At 44.2% G+C, this 19,903-nt stretch overlaps 1 protein-coding gene across 12 annotated transcripts in view; it reads right to left on the bottom strand.

Moving 5' to 3' along the window:
- NCAM1 (neural cell adhesion molecule 1) overlaps positions 1-18,285 on the bottom strand; it is a 187,202-nt gene extending 168,917 nt beyond the window's left edge. For 3 of the 12 annotated variants that reach the window (XM_020793252.3, XM_078379603.1, XM_020793262.3), the window contains exon 1: positions 12,244-12,852. In XM_020793252.3, the coding sequence (XP_020648911.1) occupies positions 12,244-12,304 (61 nt within the window). In that variant the 5' untranslated portion in view covers positions 12,305-12,852. Of the gene's footprint in view, positions 1-12,243 lie in introns of all 12 variants that reach the window. The other 9 variants (XM_078379599.1, XM_072979323.2, XM_078379602.1 and 6 more) reach the window with 7 other exon arrangements.
- Positions 18,286-19,903: the final 1,618 nt, after the last annotated feature.

Genomic DNA, 19,903 nt, shown 5'->3' with positions numbered 1-19,903 from the left:
ATTTTATTTCAATTGTGTTTTGAAGGCTCATATGTCAGCAAACTGGCTCCCATCCCAAAAGCCTTTAAAAATCAAACAGCCCTGAGGAATGAGTACCAAAGATGCAATTGGTCCTTCAAACGGTCATGCAATGATCTATGAAAATAACTCATTGCAGAATTTGGGACTGGGAACTTCTTCTTTACACTGCTACTCAGATTGCTCAAGCTAGTGTCTCATTAAGCCAGGACATCCCACCCACCCGCTCCCTGTCTCCTCACATTGCAGTTTACAGACCTCTACAGCTGCCACATTTCTTCATGAGATCCAGAGTGGAACCAGCAAGAAATCTAAGCTCTGCCAGGTGCCACATTGCAATCCTTCTTTAAAAAAAAAAAAACAATTGTACTAGATTTTTCAAGATACAGTATTATCATCCAGTCCTTGACCAGAGGGGGAAACATCAAATGAAAATAAAGAGGTAATACTGTTTTCAGAATGTATGGACTTAGGGAAGAGGGTTATATCTATCTGTTCTTGGAGATTAATATGAAAACTGTAAATTTATATCAGTGGGTTTTGAAATGAGTTCATTATATACCAATATTATTCAATTCCTAATAGTCTAGAGATGGGTAAAACACAATGTAGATGAATCTTTTTCATGGGCTAAAAAAAAAAAATCCATCAGAACTGAACTTGAAATTTTGAAATCTAGGTGTGTTTTTTTTTTAATTGGAAATTTGTCCTGTGGCCAGGCTGGAATCCTTGGAATTTCTAATTTCATTCAGGATCAGGTTTTATTCCAAGCCAAAGGTTAACAAATCTGGTCAAAACTGAACCTGGCAAAGTAGGTAAAGAAATATTATCATCAAGCCACCCTGTAAAAGAGACCTGTACTACACTAGGTGGAAAGTCAAAGTGACATGAAAGAGAAAAAAAACAAAGTCATCAAAGCAAAGTTGAGTAGAATCAGAAAACTGTTTTCTCCAGGAAAAACTAGCACAACTTCTTCTCTTTACAATCTAAGACAATAAGAAGCCTGCATTGCTTGAATAGACAGCCTTTCCCACTCCCAACACACACACTACACTGGCACCAACTGACCTAGGTTTAAACATCATTAAGTTGTGGGTTAAGTTTAGAAAATAGCTCTAAATGGGCTAGCAGGCCCAACTGAGCATCTATGCTACTGTATCTCTTTTAAAACTGCTTAAGTCACTGGCCATCATATCCTGAGGAAGCAAATTCTAGACTCTAACCCTATCCTATACAAAACAATTACCACCATCCTGGAGGAGCAAGCTGTTTTTCATAGTCACGAAATAACTGGGAATTACCCAGAAAACAGAAAATCCATCAGATCTTACAGAATCAATCTGGCATCAAAGACAATGACAGTAAAAATCAAAGATCAGGTTGTAAATGCATACAAACACCATGTCTATTCTGAAATCTGACATTACTATTCCCTCCTTTATGATCCTGAGGTTGCTATACACACAATCCAAATCTTAAATTTCAAACATGAGCTACAATGACTTCCCTTGGCTTTTAAAAAAATCTATTATTTCTTTAGAAACAAATTCTGACTTCTGCAATATACACTGAAAATCAAATGCAACTCTGTTTAGCTAAATGTATTTAAAGCCGCAGTGCTAAGCAAAGGCTTTGTAACAGAGTTATAAACCCAGTATATTAAAAGCATTTGAAAAAGTGCATTTGGCACTTTGGATAACATCAAAAGGCAACGCTACTAATGAGCAGCTGCAAGAGAGAAGCAGTGATTCTAACAGTACAAACAGGAAGGGCATAATAGCACCACCGCTAACCCCAACTCATTTACATCACTTTACATCAACACTGGCTTTCAGGTTTGCCACTGTGCTTTTTTGAACAAAGGGATCACAAACAGGGCAAATCAGATCTTCCAATTTTATTTGTATGATTCTGTTGTTCGTATGATTCTGTTGTTCAAAGATACTGTATGCATGTCTGGAGAAGGCACCCATCCGAAGCTGTCAGGCACAGTCCAGTAGGAACACCTACATAATTCTAATTCTAATGAACAGGAGATGTTGTTTTCCAAACTGAAAGCTTTACATGCATATAAGAGGATCAAGACGGACTGAATGCATAACCAAGAGACACAGTTATCTAGAAAGCTGGACCCAGGCTAACCCAAAACAGTGCTTACATTGTGTGCTATCTTTCCTCTCCCCTCCCCTTCATAGCAATGTTGTCTTAATTTTCTCCCCCAATTTTTTACTATGGGATAGGTAAGGAGAAGATGGCATTTTAATATCTGAATGCCATGTATGACGCCTGGTCAAAAAGTCGAAAATAAAGTTGGCCAAGTTTTCATTATCTAAATTCCTGTGTCTACCCTACATTTGTATCAATACGCTACGAAACCTCATTCCATTCAAAGGAAATACAAGGGTGCATTTTGTTCCATTATTTGTATGCAGAACATATCATACAGAAAGCCAGCCTAGATTCAGATGAAAGAGAAGTGAAAATTGGTGGAAAAAACATCAATAATTTAAGATATGCAGATGACATCATCTTACTGGCAGGAAGCAGCAATGACTTGAAATGACTGTTAGGATAAGTTAAAGAAGTGTCAAAGCAGGACTACAGCTAAATGTTACAAAGACAAAAATTATGGCTACAGAAGAAATGCACAATTTTAGCACTGACAATGAAGAAATTGAAACAGTTGGAAACTACATATACATTGGTCCAAACGTCAATCCAAATGCAGGCAAGAAATCAGAAAAAGTCTCGGACTAAGAATGGTAGCAATGAAGGAACCTTATACCATGTTTTGCAAAGTGCTTACATTCCTGAGCATTAATACTAATTTTTCAGGCCAACAAATAAGCTATGGTCATAATAACAACAATTAATTTGTACATAAAAATAGAGATGGGGAAAGTGTTTCAAAACCACTAGCTTGAAGAAAGTTTTACTTTAATGCTTCCATGCCAGAGATACCAAGGATACACAGACAGAGTTCTAACTCCTGTCTTCTGAAGATGCTCACCACAGAGACTGGGGAAATGTTAGGAAGAAACACCTCCAGAACACTGCCAAACAGCCTAAAAAACCTACAATGACCATACCAAGGAGGGTTAATGCATAAAAATACAGATAGTCAAAGTTCTTCATAATCATCATCTCATTTATTCTAAGAGTCCTGCAGTGTAACTTATAACTACTGTACTCAATTATTCTTGATTTCATAATTGGGAAATCAGGAAAATACATGCCTTACTCTCAAAGGCCATTCAAGAAATGTCTGTAGCAGAATATAAATAGATGCGTATAGTCCATAATCCACCAAGGCAAAGAAAGATTATTCTGTACATGTATCATAACACTGAATCCAATGCATCTACACAAGTAATTTTTCTCTAACATGGGACCCTCCAAATGGGCTGACCTACAACTATCGTCATCTTGCAGCCAGCAAGACTACCAGTGATAGTAACTGAGGGATGATGGGGGCTGTAAACCAACATATTGGGAGGGTTCCAGGTTGAGGAGAGCTAATATAAACTGAAGAGATGAACAAAAGCAATGAAATATAGCATCTGCAGGCATGATTCTTGCCCAACACTAATCACCATAGCTTGGAAGAGGCAAGAAAGAGAATACAGTACTGCTTCTGTGTCCCTATTTCATCCACACCCTCCATAAAATATGAGAATTACCAGAAGAGGTACACGCTAGCTCTTAGTGATAATCTGGTAGGTAGCTTGTTTATTGTAGATACGATCAAGAATGCACTCCCCAGACAGATTATACTAGAGTTGGTTTTTAAAAAAGACTTTAGCTACTAGTATTGAATTCTTAGGTACCAGTCTCATATAGAAACATTTAAAAATCTGAACTCAATGATTTCAGAAACAGAAGCCTAGATTAACAGATACCTGAGTCTTCTCCAGTTTCACATATGTGTACAAACCTCAATGGTTTTGTAACATTTGCCCCAAGGGAACACAGTTTAGACCAGTGTTGTGCCATTCATGCTTCAATGCACTATAAAAATGCTCTTCTCTGGAACAAAACAATACTTCAAAAGATACAAGCACTCCAATAAAACAGAAGGGAGGGAAGAGAAAAAAACTTCAGATGTCTGCAGTGATCAATAAAACAAGGGCTGGCATTCTCTTTAAATAAAGAAATAAAATGTGTTTTTTGTTGTTTCCCCAGACTGACTGTAGCAGGTGCAGTCAGATTCTCCTCTTGCTCCCTCCACCTCCATCAATTGTTTCTAGTCTTTTGCTAATCAACTCATGCAAATCCATGAGCTGGAAATATATACGTAGACTTTATCTTCTTTTAAAAGTCAGAAGCCAATCTTTATTTTCTCCCCATGGCATAAAATGTGAAATCTGTAAAATATATATTAAGAGGTCAGCCAAAAGTTCGTGAAGGCACTTTGCAACCTGGAACACAGCCACAGAGCTTAAAAGGCTTAAACACTGGTATTCATTAAATTAACATTAAATTAAATGCCATTCTTTTTTTAAAAAAAGAAAAGAAAAAATCAAGCAGTCAAGACCAAGATCCTCAAGTATTCATGTCAATACGTCCAAGGATTGCGTACAAAAAAACTCTATTATCTAAGAAATGCTATAATTCTAACCATGAGCATTCAAGAGGACGAACCATCTGCTGTATCTATAAATTAAGACATGCACTATAAAGCGAATGTTGTTTTAATCTGAAAAGAAAATTAGGACATCATGTCCGTGGACAGAGAAAACAAAAGAGGTGATTTTGAAAGATGTTATGTGGGAGAGCAGACTAAGCCTTTGTCCCTACCCACCAGGGGATCACAACCAAAACAGGGGTCTTCTGTTGAAGGTTTCTTCATGAACCCCTCTTGTTCCTGTCTTCGTTTAAGCTACTGAAGAAATATCTTTTTTCTTTCTTTTCCTTATCCCTACTCCAAGATGAGTTAGGTCTGGCACATTGAAGCTGTCCACTTATTCTCTGAGCAGGTGGGATCAACACCACAACAGATCAGTTTTTGCCTATTATATGCTGGCAGAAACAACTCTTGCATGTGAGTGGTACAGGTTTCCAACAAACCTGGATGATGATGATGATTGCTAGTGAAGTTGCTACATATAGCTATATAAAGAATTCTTATCTACCCAGAAGTATAGTTCAGATAATGAAGGATCCATTCTATGAGTGCTGAAACCACTCAAAAAGGCTGATACGGCATTTAGTATCACAACAGAAGCATGTGGTAGGGAGATTTTGCTCAGATACCTGGGTCCCAGGTTAGGTCACTGTTTCCCAACCAGGACATGCTCCCTCAGAAGGGTATGACGAAATTCCATGAGGGGTGCAGGGCTGGGTGACTGTCATCGTCCTTCACATTCAATTCCTTTTGTTTCTGACAAGAAACATGCTTATTTTAAAAATATTTTTTCAAGGTTCTGTGTTTATTTTTAGTTTGAGATTATGGACTGGATGTTTTGTTAACAGGAGATTGTGCAATGGTATAGGAGAGGTGGATAAGCAGAAAGGTTTCTCAAACATCAAAAAGGGCAGGATGCAAAAAAATTTGGGAACTGCTGACTTTGGTGATAAATCAGAACATGCAGCCAAAGCCTGTGTGGGGGTTGGTACTTACACTACATTTTAAAACAACCCTCTCCAGTACTATGAATTTCATGGAAAGAGGGGCAGAATGAACGCATGTTTGCTCCACCCTTATATCTCATCACTGAGACCCAACATTCTGTATGTTGGAAACATAAACAACTGCAGCGGGGAGACATGATTACTCACTACACACAGCTTAGAAACCTAATCATCTAGGGCTCTAAATCCTGTGAGTTTTCTCCCTGTTTCAGAAGTTCACTTTCTTACACATGGAAGATAAGTAAGCTAGCAATGGATTAGAAAGCCAGTGAAAGCTGGGTTGGACAAACCAGCTTGTCTCTGCCCCCACACTCAAGCAAAGGTAACCAACAAGAGATGACAAGGCACAAATAGGGTTTGTGTTTATTACTGACAGGCAACTGTGCAGAGGACTGCACCCAAAATAACACAAAGCCTATTCAGGCATCAAATTCCCTTGCTTTATTCCACTAGCACAAAGGAAAGCAGAGACAAGCATAACTCAATCCATTCTTTTTCACTCTCATAGCTTTCCATAAGTTGAAGGTCAGGGAGCTGCAGTGGAATGCCCAGTCTATTTCTACAGCTTCCTCGCCCAATTTAGAATTCTCAAAAGTCCAGGTTCTAAAATGTATACGGACCATCCACGAGTAAAACACTGTGCCCAAAGCAGATAGCCATGCTCCCATTTGTGAAGGGGGATGGGGTGGAACTAACACACTTGTCCTCCCTCTACCTCTGTTGCATGAGCAACAAAGAAAACCTGAGCAGGACTACAGACAGAGAAATTCATTTATCACTAAAGTAAGGTGGACAGTTTGGGGTGGAGAGACAGTTTATTTGGCTAGTGACTTTTAACTGCCATTTCTAACTGTACATGGATTTTAGTAAGTACGTAAGTGATGACTTTCAACAAAATCTAACCTTGTAAATCACCCAGAGCAGTGGCTTGCCATGGGATGAACAGTATATGAATGAAACAAACAAACAACACATTTCTACATAGCCCTGTTGTGGGGCGAGGGGCACCTGAGCCAATGGTTGGGAAGAGGGATTGAAAAAACTAATAGATCTAACCTATACCTAACTTCATCTAACAATTGCTTATTTCATTTTTAGGATTTGACAGTACAACCAGTCAATGGAGCATGAGATTTTTGCTTGCAACTGACTGCCTCATCTGGCTTGGGAGAAGGTTTGATGGAAGAAGTTAAGTACACAGCGCCCTTTGCTGCAACCTGATATGACCACAGAATATTTGACTGGGAATCTAAACCAACTTCAGTCCCACCTTTGACCTGAAATATGAACAATAGAGTGGAGCGGAAGGGTGTTGCAACCTACTTCTGATCTGCTGTAGAGTTTTAACAGCCTACAATAGATATATAACAGGGTTGTTATATTTTATTTTCTTAGCCCATCTTGAAACATGGAAGTGAAAACTGGATTGCAAAAATGGATCACTGTATCCTTGTAGATTCAACCTAATCTCCAATTTGTGATAATCTCTAATACCAGCAAAGTGTGCAAGCTTTTTGTAACCACTCAGAGCTTGACTCATAATATCCTTTTTGTGTAAACATTTCTCTTAACATGGCTTTTAAATATTTTGTAACCTATCTTGGGTCCCTTTCCTGGGATAAAGGCGGGGTGTAAATAAAATAAATGAAAGAATAGCACTTCAGGGTTTTCAAGCCACTGTACTCCAGCCAAATTCTCTTTCAACCTACAAAATGGCTAAAGACCTACATTTCTTTTGGAAAAGAGTATGTTAAGACAGGACAATGGGACAAGCATTGAGATGTGGTTTTCCATGGGAAGACTGCATAGTCATCTGAGTGCCTGCACAGAAAGAACAACTACAGGGACAAAATACTAATTTCAGACAGTAACAGAATGTTAGGACAACAAACAGCTTGGTGTATCCTTACCTCTTGTGCAAAGCATTCCAAGTATGCCAAACAACTACAATTTGGACTGAATGTTTTTGAATTTGCAACAGTATCCTTATGGATGGGCAGCTGGGACTTTTCCAAACAGCTCACAACACTAAGGGCGTGAAGCCTCATCGAAATGAAGCTGACTGGATGTGGTTAGATGTGGTCCTTCAAAGATGAGGGTGACAAAATTTTAATGAGTTTTCAGAAACATTTATATAACAGTAGTTTGTGTCAGTGTTGCTAAGCTGGTAAAAGCAATTAAGTAACACTGGGTTGGTGGGTTGGTTTGTTTTGCTTACGCCAGTGTTTAGAAAAGTTAAGTGAAATCCCAATAGGGATGGATTACCAAGTGTGCGACACATTTTCTTGGCCGTACTGATTAAGTGTGGTGCCCCGCCAATATGGGTCAACACAATTCAGAGCTCCAATTAAAATACTGTTGTAGCTTGGGAAAGGACCAATAGAATGTCCATAGAAGCTAAAAACCAAATTTCCCCCATCATTAAGCTTCATGATGGCCTACATAGTTTGAGCCTTGAGATCAACTGGACTGTACAATGCAGAAAAAATAATTTCCAATCGAAATTTCCTAGGGATATCATGGGGTAATTGAGAATAAGTGATCTTATAAGAAATAATCATTCTGCTGTTTAGGGCTAGAATGGACAGGAACTCCATTTGGGTTGTTGTTTGGTAGAAATTGACCAACATTTGCAGATTTCAGCTGAAACTGTACAGTATATGAAGAACTTCAGAAATGTGACTCTCAGAGAAAGTGAAACTGACAGATCATCTGGTTAAACCGACTTACCTCCAGAGTGTGACCCTAAATTTGAAGTCCTACTTCTTTCTTCAGACACTGCTCATATTTAACAGCTATAGAGTAAGCCAGTACAGCACAACTGGCAACAGCTGTGAATTAGGCTTGGGCATATAAGCAAAATTTAAACAAAATTTGTCTTTTGCATTTCCCTCCAATATTTACACATTTCTTCATGGCACAAAAAAAAAAAAACTGTGCAGGAGAAGATTTAAGACCAGTGCCATTGAAAGTAAAGGAGGCGGATTCATCATTATCCACAGCTCAAGTCACCATGTCAATGAAAAAAACACAAAATTTCCCCCCTACATATTTCTTGCATGCTTCTGGGTAAAGTGGAAATCTATGTCCATGGTGATGAATACAGAAATAGACGGAGCAGTTTTTCTCAGACCAATTCACAGAAAATAGAAAAGAATGGGGTAACGTGCACAGCATAAGCTTGCAAAACAGGCTCAGTTGTTGCAGCGAAGTCTAGTTATAAGGTCTTTTCACAACTGTATGGACTTCCCGCTGCAACGTTCATGGACGATAAGGTTGCACAGAGGAATCCCTGCAAAGTACAGTACCTACTGTATTTCGGTGCCTTTAGGGGTGCTGACATAGTACACAGCTGGGGCAAAGTCCCCATGACAAGTGGGTGCAAGAAGACGAGACCAAAAGCAGCGGGTCCAGTTTGCTAGAGCAAAGCCTCGACTTCTCATTATTTTGGGTAAGTTGTGGCAGCGTGTGAGGATGCTATGTGCAAGGTTACCCACTGGGTCCTGGCAATTATTTTAAAATTCGTGTGCGCCGCCTTCTCTGCAACGGAGGCTGTGTCATGTTTCCCCCCCAGGCGTGGCCACAGAGCTGGAAAACATGCCTCTGCCGTGTCTTTTGCAACATTTCCACGCAACTTTTGGTGGAATCACCACAAACGCCAGAGGTGCCTCACATCTGGCCAGGAGAAGAAGCCTTTGAGGGGAGGGAAGCATGGGTGTGGGACTCAGGGGTGTCTTGTGTGGCACCTTCTGCTCTGCCCATCCCCCTCCCGTGGTGGGGGTGAGGTCTCTCTCCAAATGCCAGTTCCTGTGGGGAAAGGCAGGGCAGGGCAGCCCCCCCCCCCCGTGTGTGGGGAGAAGAAGGAGACCCAGTTGTCCTGAGGGGGCACCGCCACAGCCTGAGGTGGCTGGTCCAGGGCTTTGCCTCACTGTGCAGAGATGTGTGTTTGAGAGAGACATTTGGGAGGGGGGGAGAGAGACCCCCTGCTTGGACTGAGGGTCCCCATATAAGCCATGGGGGTGGGTGGGGAAGGCAATGGCTGGCACTGACAGACGCGCGCCCAAGCTGAGGGGACGGGAGGGGAGGGAAGGGGGGGGCGCGCGCCCCGCCGGCTCCGAACGTTGGCAGCCCAACCCACCCCTAACGGCATTTCCCGCGCGGTCTCTCCCGCGCCCTGATTGGTCGGAGCCTCCATCCACAACAACAACGCCTCCCCCCCCCCCCGCCACCATCACATCGCCGGCGCTCCTCAGGCGCGCGCGAGAGCGAGCGCGCGCACACACACACTTTTCCCTCCCTTCTGCCCGGGGACCGGCGGGCGGGCGCGAGCGCGGGCGCTTGCCTCCAGCTCTTAAGCTCTTCTAACAGCAGCGGCGGCCTGAAACGGGGGCGCGCCCTCCGTCCCTTTGCAATGCACACCCCAGGCACGCACCAGCAAGCTCCCGGGAGGGGGGCACTCCCTCCTTGTGTGTGTGTGCGCGCGTGTGTGTTTGCACCGTTTTTTCCCTTTCTCCTCCTCCTCCTCCCCCCTCTCTCTCTGTGCATGTGTTTTGCACCGATTTTTTTTTCTGTCTTCCTTCTCCTCCTCCTCCAGCGCCCAGATTTTAATCCTCCTTTCTGTTTCGCCAGCATCGCCCTCCCCGAGCCGCGTTTCCCAATTTACTCGTTGCACCGCCGGGCGCGCGCGTGGGGGGGGCGCGCCTGGACGCGCACGGCTTGGATCCGGCCCCACCTGCCCTCCCCCTCTCCCCGTCGCAAGAGGAGATCGCCCAACGTTCACCCACCGACCCCCCGTCCGATTTTGCACAGGGCTTCTCCCTCCCTCTCCCTCTCTTTCGGCAGAGGTGACCCATTTTGCTCGTGCATCGCCAGCAGCCCCATCGCCGCGAAACGGCGGGCGCACCGCGGCCAGCTGCAAAAAGCATCGATGAAAGGCTGGATTGCATTTTTCAAAAAAAGAAAAACAGAAAGGAAAGAAAGGAAAGAGCATCGGTTGCAACGCTAGCAACCGATGGGAGAAATAAACAAACTGGGGGGGGGTCCGAGGTCCGGCAGCACGTCCCCCCCCGCCCCACGCAGCTGATGAGAAGGCGGCCCTCTGAACACATCGCATGCACCAGATCCCTCCGTTGCCTCCCGCCCCCCGCCCCTTTCCCCCTTTCTCCATTGTCTGCAATTGGCATAGACAGAAGCCTCGGCATGACGGGGGGGGGGTCTGTGTGTGTGTGTGTGACACAAAGGAGAGGACAGGATCTGTTGCCCCACCCCCGCCAGAAACCGGGGTCAGCAAAGATGCCCAAGACACCCTTTCCTCTCTCTCTCTCTCCCCCCCCCGCCCCACATGCCCTTGGTCCACGCCCTCTCCCACCCACCCACTCCCCCCTCTCTCTCTCCCCCCACCATCCCCACCACCCCTTCCACTTTCTCCTGTCAAATGCCAAGCTCTCCGGACCACCATCACCACCAACACCCCCCACAGCCCCTTGCAACCAATCCCTCAATTTCGCAGGCTCGTTTGAATGAGGACAATGTGGGCAAGAAACAGGACAAGCAGCCCTGGGGGAGGGAGGGGGGAGGAAGAGAGATGATGAGCACGCCAGGACCCCCCCCCCCCAAAAAAAAACCAGACAAACAAACAAAAACCCACAAAAGCCAAATTTCCAAAGGAGACCCCCTCCTCCTCCCAGACCCCAAACCACCGACGCCCTCCCGTGTCCACCCTCCCCACGCCGCCGACGCCGCCCGGCATGAAGCGGCCAGATTCCCTTTTTGCGCTCCCACCGAACCTAGCTTTGCAAACCGAACAACCCTCTGCCAGGAAAAAATAAATCAATTTATTATTTGTTTCTACAGAAATGTATCATCTCCGTGTATGTGTGTATCTCTCTCTCTCCCCCCCCCCAATCCCATTGTTTGCAAGGAAGATGCATCAGTTCAACCCCAGCCAGCTTTGGGGCGGGGGGGGCGCGTTGTGGGCGGGGGAGGGTCCAAAGGAGGGGGTCCTGTGGAGGTTCAGGGAAACAGCACCTCCCGGATCCAACCCCCACCGTGAGATCTCTCTTGGCACCAGCGAGCCCTCCAAATATATATATATATATAAAGCCCACCACCAAAATGCTTTCGTTGCTTCTAAAGACGAAATCATTTTTTTCCTTCTGCAAACAGGAGGGGCGAAAAGAAAAAAGAAAAAAAAAACTCCAGGAGGTAGAAGGAAGCCAAGGCATCATCCGTATCACTAAAAAGCTGCCCCCCCCGAAAAAAAGAGAGAGAGGCAGGCTGCTCTCCGAGATGTTCAGGTTCACAAATGCCACGCGTGGGGAGAGCAACGCAACCAACCCGAGACCCAGCAGCCGGAACACAAGGCGGACACACACACGCACACACAAACACACACACACGTCCCCCCCACACGCACACCCCAAGGTTGGCGTTTGGGGAGGAGACCCTGAAATCTGGAAAAACAGCCACAAAGTCTGGAGAGGGCTGCTTCCATCACCCGCCTCTGTTGCAAACGCTCATCATCCTCTAATAAGCCGTTCTCTCTCATTTTTCTTTCATTTTTTTGCATCGCAACGCAACGCCAACCCGTCTTACCTGCGGTCCCAAGGAAAAGGAGGGTCCCGAGGAGCTCCCGGCTCCGAAGCATGGCTGTCATCTCTCTCTCTCTCTCTCTTTCGGCGGGCGAGGAAGTTTTTCCTTGCACGGACAGATTATTGTTTTTTTTTCCTTTCCCGCGAGGAGCTGAGCGGATCGAAAGGCAAGAAATTCAGGTGCAAAAAAAAAAAGGCAAAAAAAAAATAGGGAGGGAGGGTCGAGAAGGGGAAGACACTCAAGGAACAGGGAAAAAAAGGTGGGGGGTGGTCCAAAGATTCCTAGAACGATGTGGGCTTTTTTTTTTTTTTTGCAATGATGATGATTTTTTTATTTTAAATATATCTCTCTCTATATATTAATTGGTCCAGCGGCTTCCCTCTCGCTGCTTTCAGGAGCTGATCAGAGAATGAGTGACAGTCCCAGCCTCAGCACACGCAGGCACCACCAGAGATCCCTGCGCTGCCCTGGATTGGCTTCGGTGGGGTGGGTTGGGGAGGGGAGGGGGGAGGAGGGGCGCGGCACCTCGCGGTGTTCTTCCACCCAGACTGGCCACCGAAATAGTGCCCTGCCATCAGCATCCAGGAGGAATCGGGAGAGAGAGAGAAAGAGGGAAAGCAGATGCAGCCGCTTGCAAAAAATGGACTGGCATGCCAAGGATCTGGATTCCTTCCCAGCGAAGCCAAGGGACCCTGGGCATCCTTCGCAAATGGCCCTTTCCAAATCACAATATCTTTTGCACGGTGCAAAAAAAAAAAAAAAAAAAAAAAACATGCAAAAAAACTGGAAGCCCAGCGGGGGTTTTCCCAGTTGCATGAAGGGCCTAAGGAAATGTGGAATGTCGCAATTCATGATATACATTGACTTGGGAAATTAAGTTAAAGGAGGGGGGGGGAAGGAGAGTTGAAGACAAATAGATTTAACGAGATATGGGGTGAATTTATGAATGCTGGATTGAGTAAAGGGGAAAAGGAGGGAAAACCAAGCCAAGATTTAAAAAAGTATTTCTGGAAGGGATTGGAGACAGTTAAATGATGAAGTATAAGCAGTAAAAAAAATTAAGCAAAATATATAATGGTCCCCAGGGTAAAAGCACTAAGGATTGTATTATGCTTTTTTTGGTACGTAATTTGTGTGAATAGAATGTTAATTTTATGTTATGTTTTATGAATGTGTTTAGTTGTAATCATCATCATCATCCCACACTTGCAAAGCAGCGTGTTAAAAGAAAATTCAGATTTTTTTAAGGAAATTGCTTAGGAAAATTCTAGGACACCTTATTTAAAAAGTGGGAGGAGTTCAAGGGTGGACCTGGATAAACCTAGTTTTTAAACAATTTGGGATGTTTATAGGTGTGTCTCCAGTGCCACACTAGTACATACTAGGTTATGACTACCATTTTAAAATGTGTATGTGTGTTTATATTTGTTTTAACATGTCGACGTATCAGAACTCAAGACAGGAATCTCACAAGGTAGAACAATAACAAATTGTAACAGTTATGTAGTGTAGATCAGAGGGTTGGGCTGAGTTTGGTTGTTGTTGTCTGTCTTGTCTCTGTTGTTGAACCATCGCAACTTTTGAGGTCAACAGATGGGGGAGTGTTAAGAATCCCAGCAGCTGAAAGATCAGAGTTGATTCCTTCTTGCTCAAGATGTTCAGGGACTCAAAAAGCAAAATAAATCAAGTCCCACAGGCCTTGCAAAATGTCAAAGCCCCCCCCCCCGCAAGCAGCGGAATTTGTACACCCCAGCCAAGAGGGGGGAGATTTTTTTTTTTTTTAACTAGGACTTCAGCTCCCAGAAGCTTGCACACTGACTGGAGGATCTGGGAGTTGTAGTTTAATGAATCATAATTCCTGTCTCTTGTCCTAGGTTTCTAAGGACAAGGAAATATACACAAGACTCAGGAGACCTGGGTTCAATTCCCTGGCTCTTGTCATGGAAACTCACTGAAGGACAGCAGGATTGGTAAAAACACTTACTTTGAAAATGTGATTAGGGTCGCTGTAAACTACCAGCTTGATGGCACAGAACAATTAATCTCTTAGTCCAGCTATCAGGCCTACACCCTACAAGTGTACTGAAAATTATTTGTACACCAGGATCCAGATGTGGTTGTTTGCTATTTGGCATACACTGTATACTGCATGAAATGAAATTCATATGACACTATTATTGCTGAGAATATACATCAGAAAGCAGGATGCACACACTTACACAGGGCACGAGTTGGTCTTTGGAACACACTGCCACAAGATATGTTTGAAGGACAAACTTCAACTGGGCCTCCTTGGCTGGGGCTAGACTCCATGATCCATAGGGTCCTTCCAGCCCTGCAGTTCTGATGATGATCGTTCATGAACTGCTGGACAGCTCAATGGTTAAGGTCTCTGGCTGCGGAGCCAGACGTTGGGAGTTCAATTCCCCCACTGGGCCCTTTGAGTTCTACAGTTATAAGATAACGGTCGTGGTCGTGCATTAAAACCTTATGTTTAGGTTCAGCCTTACCAGCTGCATCTTCCTGTAGGCAGATCAGATCCCAGGGAAAATGGCTTTCAAATATGCTGCACCAGTAAGTAGTAACTGCCAGTATTTGCTAGTGTGCAAAGCATGCCCCTCTTGTACTGGTCAGCCGGGGGGGCAGTTTATCGGGACAAGCTGAACTGGCCCAAGAAAGCAGTCCTTGTTGAAGGGTCAGGAGAAGGTGTAAGCAACCAGTCAGGAAAAGAAGGTGTCTCTGTGGGATATATTGGCAAGAGCAGTAACATCTCAATTGCAGATAACAGAGAAACAATAGATGAACACCTCTCACTCAGCCTTTCTTGGAATTTTGTCCTTTTCCAGAAAGCCACCCTTGAGAAAAATCAGTTGAGCAGCTTTCTCACGGAGGCTCCCTAGCAGTACAACTTATGAAAAGGAGGAACAGAAAGGTATTTGAGGTTGAATTAATTGGAAGGGGGGGAAAGCAGTTGTTTTTTTGCAGGTAAATGCTTCCCTGTAACCTCCTTTTGTCTAAATGACTAGAAAACACTTCAGATGAAAACGCCCCTTTTGTTGCAACTTGCAATATAATTTGACTGCCATGATTAACTGTTCTTTCTGCTTAAAAGGAGGCTTAAAAGGCAGGTAATTGTTTGCTTTTTGACTGTGCAAGGAATCCTCTGAACTGCAATATGGCATATCGGAGGGAAGAGGAACGCGCAAGCGAGAACCAATTTATTGCATCTTTTTAAATAGTGGAGGCGAAAACACAAATTCAATCTTGGCACAAGATCTTTAGACATTTTGAACATTTATCTCTTGTTCTCATAGAGAGATGGATGGATGGATGGATGGATGGATGGATGGATGGATGGATGGATGGATGGATGGATGGATGGTATCCTCCAGATGAGCTGGACTACAACACACAACTCCCAGGTGAAGGGGGAGCTTGATATAACAGATGATGGCAGGTTTTAGACCATATGCTTAAGTGGGTGCAAAATGGGTCAAATTTAAAATTCTGCTTGCGGTGCTAACCCTGTTCCCGCACAGAAAATAGCAATCCCTGTTTCAGTAATCAGGTTTTGGATCCACACATTTGCATCCTTAATCAACTAGAGCAGGCAAATCCCTAATACTTTTTCCCTCTCTTCCTGTAGCTGTACAGCTATTCTGTCAAACCAAAGTTTCATTCCTCTCGCACATAAAGAAAGTCTCATGTTATGGTTAAGGAGCTGGTACGGAGGAAGAAAAAGTGGCCCAATGCCGTTGATCTAGTTGGACAAAGTTTGGATGCAGAAGAATAACCTAATTATTGGATATACACTAATTTATTGGCAAGATTTGTGGTTGAAACCTGACATGGACTCCTAAGCCACCCATCAGACTCTCTCTAGATGCCTTTCACGTTGTTTTCCTACATGCGCAAGTTTAGAAATGAGGAAGAGAAAGAAAATGTTGAACCATCTACCTCTCCTTGATCTGTGCCATCCCATTGAGCTTAAATCAGCAATTTTTAACCTTGAGTAGCCCTGGTGTTCTTAGACTGCTACTCCCAGAAGCTGTACTGGCCTGGGAGCTGCAGTCCGAGAACTCCTGGGTTACCCAAGCTTGGGAACTACAGCACAGAAAACAGAGTATCTCTCCACCAGATGTAGACTTTCACATCCTGTCTAATGTTGGGTGTGTAGTTCTTGGGGGCCTCATATCAGCTTCTCTGAGTTTACTACTTCACTGTGAAATTCCTGCCTCGCAAGGCATGGATTCGGAGTCAAAAAGAATCAACTCATTGTCTGCCTTTGCTCACAGTAGATCTCAACCTTAGGTCTCCAGATGTTCTTGAACTACAACTCCCAGAAATCCTTGCTAGCACCGCTTTTGGTGTTTTAATCCATGAACATCTGGGGACCCAAGGTTGGAAACCATTGCCTTAGAGCAGTGGTGTCCAACCTTGGCCCTCCAGATGTTCTTAGACTACAGCTCCCAGAAGCCTTCACCACCACCTCTATTGGCCCGGATTTCTGGGAGTTGAAGTCCAAGAACATCTGGAGGGCCAAGGTTGGACACCACTGCCTTAGAGGGATGACAGTCCCCTTGGAATTCAAGAGAGTGAAGAATACAGAGCTACTGATTGTCACTAGCTAGATGGATCAGAGATCTGCCTTGGTGTAGAGCAACTTTATGTGTTCCCGAGACATAACAAAAACATGACTTTTGACTTTTGTATCATACGTTTCAAGGACTGCAGTTCACAAGTTACAATGCAGTTCCCCTTTGTAACTATGACATTGGAGTGTCAGGATAATCCAAAGGAAGATCCGACATGAAACAGCTGGAAGAAATGAAAGACCATACTGCATTATATTCCCTTGCATGGTTGAGATAACTTCCTATTGGTATCAAAACTGGCATGTGAGTTAACAGACCTTATCACAGAGAACATGATGCAAAGGGACAGAAATCAAGCTTTCTGCTTGACAGGTGTGATATACCTCTGATCACTGCAAAGGGGAGGCAAATATCATACCCCATTTGTCAAGCTAACTTCATGGTTTGAGCAACTGTATTAAGAGAGCTGGATCTTCTAACTGGTGTATTTCAGCTGACCCTATAAACAAGGCTGTCCCTTCCTAAAGACATCATCTGCCTCTGAAAAGGCCAACCCTTTTGAAGACTCCCAGTCCTCTGAAGGAGATCCAGACAGAATCAATCACGAATTAATCGCTTTCTACCAACTGGGCCTTTTATAATTCTAATCTCTCTACATTTATGGGAAGGCATCCCGGTGTAAGAGGATAATACGCCGAGGACCTCCAAAAGCCTCCGGGTATGTCCTTCAATTCTCCTTGGTCTGATCGTTTTCCCAGGGGGTGGTGGAAAATTAATGTATATCCATAAATCTGGAATCAAATCAGCTGCAAGCGGTGTTGGGTTTATGAGGAATCATCACTTTATGAGCAGGATGGCTAGACTTGACCAAGGCTCCCATTGGCTTGGGTAGCACAGGTGGATTTGGAGTATATGAGCAAAGGACAGCAAAGATGGGGCCAGTCTGGCCTCTTATGGGAGGGAGTTCCAGAGTCTGGGAGCAGCCACAGAGAAGGCCATCTCTTGTGTCCCCACCAAATGGACCTGTAAAGGTGGTGGTGGAACCGAGACAAAGACCTCCTCTAGGGATGATAAAGCAAAGGGGGTAAGGGCACTCCCCTACTTCCACGTAAAGCTCAGAGGGCAAAACATCAGAGTCAGGTGAGGAGGTCAAGAAAGCACTCCACGGCCTTGGAGAACAGAGGAAGCTTATACTGAACCAGACCTATGGTGTCTATCTAGACCTGGTGTGGTCAGTTTGGACTAGCTGCAGCCCTCCAATGTTTCAGGGGTGCCTTCCTAGGTGGCCCTCCATCCAACTATTAGCTAATCCCGACTTGGCTTAGCTTCTAAACTCAAACAAAACCAGGTGTGTGCAGGATGGTTTGGTAGTATCAATGTCAGCCTGACCCACCTCGAAAGCTTAATATAAAGATAAAGCAGTAGTACCCCAGCTCAAAAGAAAAATGAGTTAAACATGCAATAAATATTAGGAACATCCCTCCCCCCGTAGGAGCTGGTCTAAGAAATCCAGTACTACATTTAATCTAAACCCTCCGAAAAAGAGCCAGCCGGGGCTCCTTAGAAGGCAGTTTTCCAAGGAAGCTTTCTTTAATACAGAAAGTTAGAGACTAACCAGCAGCCCTTTTCCGCTGCCCCCACCCTGGGAAAAAAAAGTAATCAGGAGCAGATTGTGATTTGCCTGGGAAGGGAAGTGCGGATGAGGTCATCAACCGCAGGAGAAGAAAGGATGAAGTCACCAATCTTCAAATCCATACATCTAAAAATGGTCTCTGCTTTCAGTTTTAAATCCGTATAGGCCTCCTTGGCTTTGGATGTGACACCTTTCTCTTCTCCTGGCTTCTCCGGTGAACACGGTGTAGTTTTGCCACATATTGCAAGATGACAAGGTATGTTCAAGAGGAAAATCTACGAAACTCGTATCTACAGCAGAGATGGTCTTGCACGAGCGGTCAATGGAGATGGGCATGAACCGGCACTTTGGCGGTTCGTGCTGGTTCGTTTATTGGCTGAACAGGTGCTTCAAAGCCCCGCCTCCTCTTGTGCACACCCACTCAGAAGCAGCGCCCTGGCTTCCTTGCTCTGCCTTCTGAGTGGGCGGCTGGCAAAGGAGGCGGGGCTGGGAAACTCCAAACACCGGTTTGGCCAATAAATGATCTGGCCTAAACAGCTGAATGGGCAGTTTGTGCCCATCTCTACAGTGGTCTATAATTTCTGTGCTACAAATATACTTCAGAGAGTGGAGCATTACGGAAAAAATGGTTTCCCATATTCCATTAACCATTATTGAGAAGAAGAAGAAAACCTCTTATATTAATGATGGGTGGGAAAATTTGTAACACATTAACTTGCCATTATGTTGATAATTGATGTTAACCCTAGAAGCCATAGAACTGGCTGGGAAAATGCAGAGGACAGCTAGAATCTTTTTTATACATGCTGTGTGCATGAAGGAATTTGTGCAATCAGTGTTAGCATGTTTTTGGGCTGTCACTACGTGCACAGATATACAACAAACTGCACAACTGTTATCTGAGTTTAAATGATCATACACACCAGTTGTGCTGTTTGGGGCTTACACGGCTCAGACCCAAGAAGGTCACAGTCAACCCTGTTGTTGACGCCACTGACTGGAAAATGGCGCCTCATCCTGTAGGTGCCTTCAAACATTTAAGTTGTCTTCCTCTTATTTGGCACTTTCCAGATGCACAAACATCCTTGTGTAGGGCTAATGGGCTTTTTAGTTAGGAGTATTAAGATCTAACATGCGCTGGATTATGGAGAAAGCCAGAGAGTTCCAGAAAAGCATCTACTTCTGCTTCATTGACTATGCAAAAGCCTTTGACTGTGTGGAGCTCAGCAAAATATGGCAAGTCCGTAAAGAAATGGGAGTACCTGACCACCTTATCTATCTCCTGAGAAAACTATACATGGGACAGGAAGCAACAGTTAGAACTGGACACGGAACAACTGATTGGTTCAAAATTGGGAAAGGTGTACGACAAGGCTGTATATTGTCTCCATGCTTATTTAATATATGCAGAATACATCATGCGAAAGGCCGGACT

Source organism: Pogona vitticeps, chromosome 8, assembly GCF_051106095.1.
Source record: "Pogona vitticeps strain Pit_001003342236 chromosome 8, PviZW2.1, whole genome shotgun sequence".
NCBI lineage: Eukaryota > Metazoa > Chordata > Lepidosauria > Squamata > Agamidae > Pogona > Pogona vitticeps.
This window is presented reverse-complemented; position numbering and strand designations above follow the sequence as displayed.